General features: G+C 45.1%; 1 protein-coding gene across 1 annotated transcript in view; it reads left to right on the top strand.

The window, feature by feature from the left end:
• BACE2 (beta-secretase 2) overlaps window positions 1–7,624 on the top strand; it is a gene marked incomplete at its 5' end in the record, with an annotated part of 103,759 nt that overhangs the window by 54,856 nt on the left and 41,279 nt on the right. The window contains 1 exon segment of the mRNA XM_006156388.2: window positions 5,843–6,059. Within this exon segment, the coding sequence (XP_006156450.2) occupies window positions 5,843–6,059 (217 nt within the window).

The raw sequence follows: 7,624 nt of genomic DNA, 5'->3' as shown, positions 1-7,624 counted from the left end.
TATAGGGCGCGTGTGTTTGCCAGACAGACAGAGAGAGACAAAGAGATAGAAAGCGAGAAATCACCCCCCAGGGGGGATGACCACACTGTAATCCCCTCTCCTCCATTCTCCTCTCGGGATCTTGGGCACGCACGCACACGCGCCTGGCATGAGTTTAAGCCACCGGGTCTGGGACTCGAACCGCGGTCGACTACATGGGAGTACAGCGACATAGCCATTACACCAACTGCTGGTCCCTGGGTGAGGTTCTTTTGAATACTCAGCTTTCCCTGGGTGAAGCGGCATGGAGAGCCCGAGCTGACCCAAAGATTCAGCTCTCGATTTCTGCCCTCCCATCTTCTCTTTTTATGTTCTCCAAAAACAACAGTTGAGTTTTTCTTAGAATAATAAAACGTTCTGTGGCTCTTTTCTCCTCAGTTCAATTGATTTCACTTTTTAATCCTGCATTCCCTGAACACTCTTATCAGAGGCAGGACGGCTCCTGCGTTTGGTTCAAAGTGTTTTTATTGCTGTGATCGAACTTTTTCCTGGCTGCCCACATCTCTGATTGATTGCTGTTTCTGGGCACCCAGAATGGATGCTGCAGATGAGAAGCCCATCGAGAGGGTTCTCTCTTGATATATTTAATTAAAGTGCAGAGCAATTGAGGACCAAAGCGTTTCAGTGCCAAGGATGTTAGGGAAGAAGATAGAGGAATTTTTGTTTGTTTAAAGTGCTGGGAACTATACAGTGATAATAACCCTTAGAGCTGCTTATGATTCCTTTCGGGGTTTTACTCTGAGGTTTGGTTTGCAGAGACAAGGGAATAGGAGTTTAGAGTTGCTTTCTGCTCATGTTATCTTGTACTTCTTAGGGTAGTCACTAGCCACATGTGGCTACTGAAATGTAAACTAATTAATATTGAATAAAACGAAAGTTGGGTTTTTATCTGCACTACAATCCCATACCAAGTGTTCAGTGGCTCCGTGTGGCTGCCATGTTGGACGGTGTGGGTGTACAGCATGGCCATCACAGCCGTGCTCTTGCACGGACTGGTGCAGCGTGCAGAACTCGACTGTTAGAAGCCTCTTACACAGAGCTTGAAAGCCCCAACCTCGTATTTCCTAGCCAAGCCATCCGCCACACGCCGCCCCTTTTCAGGGTGTGGATAGGCTGCACAATGAGGCACTCATAGGTTTGCAGTAAGAGTAGCTCTATGGGAGCATTTTCTAGAAAAAAAAAATCCTTGAAGTTTCCAATAGTAGCTCATAAATTGAATAAAGGTAGCAAGCAATTAGATAATTATAATAATAGCAGCTATTTTTGCTACATACCTGTTGTATTCCAGAGTTTTGTTCTAAATGCTTTATAGTATTAATTCTTTTTTTTTTTCGAGAGGTTTTTGCTATAGGACGCGTGCGCTCGCCAGACAGACAGAGAGAGACAGAGAGACAGAAAGCGAGAAATCACCCCCCAGAGGGGATGGTCACGCCGCAATCCCTTCTACTCCAGTCTCCTCTCGGGATCTTGGGCACGCACGCACACGCGCCCAGCGTGAGTTTTAAGCCACCGGGTCCGGAACGCGAACTGCAGTTGACTACGTGGGAGTCCAGCGACATAGCCATTACACTAACTGCTGGTTCCCAGTATTAATTCTTAATTCTCATAATTAACCCCATGAGGTATGGTACTATATTATTTCAGTTTTCTAGTTGATGAAATGGAGGCACAGAGAGTTTAAATAACTTGGCCCCAGGTCACACAGCTAAGTGGTTGAACTAGCATTTGAACCCAGGCAGTGTAATTCCAACTGCCTCTGATCTCTCTGCAGATGGCACTGAAGTATCCAGAATGCTCCTTCAGTACAGAGAACAGCATTCTGGCCAGGAAACTTTAGAAGACACGCTAAGGAAATATTCAAGCAGGTTCATGTTCTTCCTGACATTCCAGATACAAAGTTTTCTGTAGCCTGAATGGAGTGAAAAATAAAACAAAAGGCAGTTAGAGCACTTTCGACAGTTTGAGGAAGACAACTAATCCCCTAGGCCATGGTTGGAAAACTGTAGCCATGGCCCAAATCTGACCTGCTACCTCTCTGTTTTTGTAAACAGTTTTGGGACCAACAGATGGCGTAATGGTTTTATTGCTGACCACTCTTCAAGTCCCGGATGCAGTGGCTTGAAACTCACGCTGGGCATGTATGTTTGCATGCCCAAAATCCCAAGAAGAGAATGGAGGAGAAGGGACTGCAGTGTGGAAACCTCCCCTGGGGAGTGATTTCTCGCTGTCTCTCCGGCAAGTGCACATGCCCTATAGCAAAAATCTCTCAAAAAAGAAAAAAAAAAAGGTGAATGAATATAGCCATACTCATTTCAGCTGCCTACATCTCACAGCCTTGACTGTGCCCGCTACACAGGTAATTTACATGGGCACTTAATGTGCTGGGGGCCTGTCTACTCTCACTTTCTGTGTCTGAGCTGCATTGTCAGATTATTATTATATACATGAAAAATTCACTTTAATGGTTCTCTTACTTAAAGATCATGGTGGAGTGAACTAAAATAGGAAGCACATATTACAATTCAATATTTGTCATACTCTGTCCCATTATGGAGTTAGAATAACATTTCTCTAAAATCTGTTTTCTAGACACTTTTTTCCTGATTATAAAAGTTATATATACAGGAAATATAGAAGGACCTAGCCGCAAGAATAAGGGCCCTTCCACCAGACCCCACCACACAGAGGTAGCCATTGCTGGTATTTGAGTGTAATAACTTTTTGTTTGCTTGTTTTAAGAGAGATTTTTGCTATAGGGCACGTGTACTCACGGAGAGACAGAGAGAGAGGGACGGAAAAGCAATAGCTCAACTCCCCCAACCCCATGGGGATGGGCATACTGCAATCCCTTCTCCTCCATTCTCCTCTTGGGGTTTTGGGCACGCGTGCGCTCATGCCTAGCCATAGTTTAAAGCCGCTGGGTCTGGGTCTCAAACTATGGTTGGCCATGAGGCAGTCCAGTGATGTAACCATTCTACCATCTCCTAGTCCCAATAAATAATTATGGAAAAGGTTTTGCAACATACACAAATTTTTCTTTTAACTTAGCCTTTCTCTATGTCATTTAAATTTTTTTAGTAAGAAACATTTTTTTCTTTGGTATATAATAGTCTATCATATGAATACATTATAACTCACTGAGCTTACAAGGTGTGTGGGTTCTTTCCAGCCATTTCCTATTTCTTTAAGCTTGTTTATTCATGGTAGAGGGCCTGTGCATGTGTATGTGTAAGAGAGAGAGACACAGAGACAGAAGCACTTTGATGAGGTTTTATCACACCACAATCCCATTTCTCAGCCTCTAGCTCATCAGGACCTTGAGCACCGTGAGCACACACCCAGCATGTTTTCAGATCAACTTGGGGATTTGAGCTCATGGTCAGCCATGTGGCTCCGGTAATGCAGTTTAGCTTGTACCAACTGAATCCCCAGGCTGGGCTGCCACTGTTTGCTATTACAATTAAAAGCATAATAACCATCTTTGTGCATGAATTGCTGTCTGTTTGCTGGGTGTTTCCTTAGGATCAGATTCTCAGAAGTACAATTACTGAATTAAAAGCAGTTTACTTTTCTGTTGTTATAGGGCACATGCACTCATCAGAGAGAGACAAAGAGAGAGGGGGAAGGTGAGAAATCACACACACACACACACACACACACACACACACACACACAGGAAGATGGCTATGCCACACTCCCCTCCTTTCGAATTACTGAATTAAAAGCAGTTTACTTTTCTGTTGTTATAGGGCACATGCACTCATCAGAGAGAGACAAAGAGAGAGGGGGAAGGTGAGAAATCACACACACACACACACACACACACACACACACACACACACAGGAAGATGGCTATGCCACAATCCCTTCTCTTCCAGTCTCCTCTTGGGATTTCAGGCATACACATACAAGCACCCAGTGTTATTTTTCAAGTCACCTGGGTCCAGGACTTGAACCATGCAGCCTGTTATGTGGGAGTCCAGTGCCTTAACCTTTACACCACCTGCTGGCCAGGCAGTTTACATATTTAAAGATTCTGAGATATGCCAAAGGTAAATACATAAATAAAGTTTTAACTTCCTTCCTGACCCCAAACAAGACTGCACTAGTTCATGTAATCCTATAACACACTGGTTAACATGTGTGCTTATTGCATAGACTTAATATTAAAACAGAGTGAAGTGAAATCTGCAGGCAAACAGGAAGACTTTAGAATTATCTACTTGGTGGTTTGATTGTTAGGAATTTGACAATTTTCTTAAGAAGAACAAGGTTTGAATGAGCAAATGTTTCTAGGTTCCTTCTGATAGTCCCGCCAAGATTTTAAACTTAAGTGAGTATAAGAATGACATTGTAGGGATGGACACTCCAGGCCCTTGATACTTATTGTCTTCTCCCCAGGAGATCCTCTGCCCAGAGAACCACTTGGTTCATTGTCTTTACTTAGGTCTCCCACAGATGTCCTGATATCAGGGAGGTCGCTCTGGCTGCCAAAGCACTTGCTGTTCCTCACTTGCTGTATTCCCTGCTCTATTCACACTTATTGCCACCTGAGATTTTTTTAAAACTTTATTTATTTCCTCCATGAATGAGAGAGGCAAAGAGACAGACACCCCCAACAGGGTCCTGACACCATGATTCTCTGCAGGCCTAGCCAGCCCTGGTCGGGGGCCACCACACCCAGGAAGGTCTCCAGACACAAACCTGGAACCTTTCCATGGGGGCCAGTCTTGCAGAGTGCCATGTTTTACCTCCGTGCCACTGTCCTACCGCTGCTGCCTGAGATTTTAAGTATTCACATTTACTGTCTTTCCTGACTAGAGGGTCATTTGTCCGGTCCATGGCCTGACCTTGCTAATGATATTCTGTGTCAGTAACTCTTACCCTCAGGGTCATATGCACGTGGGTTCCAGGTCCTGCTCAGTGATTTGTCACAATGTGACATTATCTGCATTCCCCATTTATTGGTTGGAGTATATAGCCTCTGGGCACTGGGAGAGGCTTCAGAAGGAACCTGTGACACTGAGGCAGCGCAGGTCTCGTGGAAGGGTTTTGGTGAGACTGGCCTCTATTTGCCACATGGATTGTATGTAAGAGTCAGAGCTAAAGCACAAGCTGGTAGAGCCTCCTTCTGGGCTGCCAGGTCCCTGTGTCAGAGAGTAGCTGCCAAGGTTCCTGCAAAGCCAGAGGACCAGGTGGGGACCCAGAGTTGGCTGTGCCATCTCAGAGGCTAAAGTAGTTAATAAGCTACAGATAGGTGCAGTTTGAGGTGGGCAAAGGGAAGAATTAGCCTAAGGGGCTAGATGTGAGTGCCATGTGTCCTCCCCATGGCCTGAAGAAGATAGTTACAGAGTCTTAGTGATCATGTTTTGGGGAGAGGTATCACTTTGTCAGCCTCAACACTGTCCATCATTAAGAACTGCTATGATTGGACCAGACGATGGCATAATAGTTACGTCGCTAGACTCCCATGTAGTCAACCACGATTCAAGTCCCAGACCGGGCAACTTAAAACACATCAGGCGCTTGTGCGTGTGTTCCCAAAATCCCGAAAGTGGAGGAGAATAGATTGTGGCATGATCATCCCCCTGGTGGGGAGTGATTTCTTGCTTTCTGTCTCTCTGTCTCTGTCTCTCTGGCAAGTGCATGTGCCCTATAAAAAATCTCTCAAAAGAAAAAAAAAGAACTGCTATGGTGGACTTTGCCTTCAGGATAGCCATCTTTGCCATGACGACCTGCCATCTCGTCCTCGTGTGCTGCGATGTCGTGGACAGACGTGACAGTTTTTTCCTTCTCCATCCAGGTCTCGCACGTACCGCTCCAAGGGCTTTGATGTCACCGTGAAGTATACCCAAGGGAGCTGGACAGGTTTTGTCGGGGAGGACATCGTCACCATCCCGAAAGGCTTCAATAATTCTTTTCTTGTCAACATTGCCACTATTTTTGAGTCAGAGAACTTCTTTTTGCCTGGGATTAAATGGAACGGGATACTTGGACTAGCCTATGCCACCCTGGCCAAGGTAAGGCTAGCCCATAGGTGGAATGAACCCAGTAAGGGGTGAGATTGTGAAAACCAGTCATTAAATACGGAGCCAGCAAGGGGTCCCAGGATGTCCCTGGAAACTGTCAGTGAGACTCACATGGTTGAAGCAGACGAGGGTCACACAATTATTTCTAAGCATTTTAAAAAGATAAGGTAAATGGCGTGATTCTTTGAATCTCCCTATGTTGTACTAATAGCATTAACGTTTGTTTTCTTTTTTTACTTTATTTTTACAATTCTTTTTCCCCTGCATGAATACATTGTATATTAATCCAGTCAAAGAGTCCTACACTGTTGGTGGGAATGTAAATTAGTATAGCCACTGTGGAGAACAATATGGAGGTTCCTCAAAAACCTGCAAATACAACTACCATATGACCCAGCAATCCCACTCCTGGGTATCTACCCAAAGGATAGGAGAATGCTCAGTCAGAAAAACACATCCATGCTTATGGCAGCATTAGTCACAATTACTAATACATAGAATCAACCCAGATGTCCAAAAGCAGATGAATAGATTGAAAAGATGTGGCACATACAGCCTTAGGAGGTTTTGTTCGTCTTTGTTTTAGCCTGTAGTTTAACAATGCTAACAAAATCTGAATCACATTGGTAACAGTGTTTGTTTAGGAGTTTCTTCTTCCAGAGGGTGGAAAGAAAGCACACGTTTATTAAATTTGTATCTTTGCATGGGACCAGAAAATGTAACCTGAAGGCATTGCCTGGGGATTGTCAGGCCAGGGAGAAACAGTGGGACCCTCACTGTCATCACAGAATGGGGAAGGACAGGCTTGGATGTTTGCGGGCATTTGTACTGGAGCCAGCTCAAAGGAAATAACTCTGGTGTGGAGGACGGAGGCAGGCAGGCGAGCTTCCACCAAGAATGCTTGCCAGAGGCAGGTGAGATTAGACACCAGGGGAGCAGAAGGAGCTCCCCTGTTGGCCCCGGAACCCGCACCATACCCTGGCTCTCACCAGTCAGCCAAGGCATAGAGCCAGAGCCAAGTGCAAAGATAAAGGAAATGCCATTGAGCCCATGATGGTATAAGGAAGGTCTGTGGTCCATTCTGTGGTCGCATCCTTTGGAATCATTTGTTCAAGCTCAAGTTTACCAGCAAATACGGAGTGAGAGAACAGGTAGAGAGAACCCTTGTCTTCCCAAGGAGAAAGAATAAGGATTATCAAGAGACTATCAGAAGATATCAGTTTCTCAGTGCTCACATCGTCTCATAAGCAGACTTTGTGAGGACACATTCTACCCATTTCAGAAATGCAAGGATTGAGGACCAGCAGATGGCATAATGGTTATGTCGCGGGACTCCCACATGGCTGACTGTGGTTTGATTCCTGGGTGCAGAGGCTTGAAATTCATGCCAGGCCCCTGTGCATGTGTGCTCCAAATCCCCAAGATGAGAATGGAAGAGAAGGCATTGCAGCGCGACGCTCCCCCTGGGGGGAGGGGTGATTTCTCACTTTCTATGTCTCTGTCTCTCTGGTGAGTGAACACACCCTGTAGCAAAAATCTTTCTCATAAAAAGAAAA

The sequence above is a fragment of the Tupaia chinensis genome, unplaced genomic scaffold (assembly GCF_000334495.1).
Source record: "Tupaia chinensis unplaced genomic scaffold, TupChi_1.0 Scaffold000492_1, whole genome shotgun sequence".
Lineage (NCBI taxonomy): Eukaryota > Metazoa > Chordata > Mammalia > Scandentia > Tupaiidae > Tupaia > Tupaia belangeri.
The sequence above is the reverse complement of the archived record's forward strand: the minus strand, read 5'-3'. Positions and strand labels throughout refer to the sequence as shown.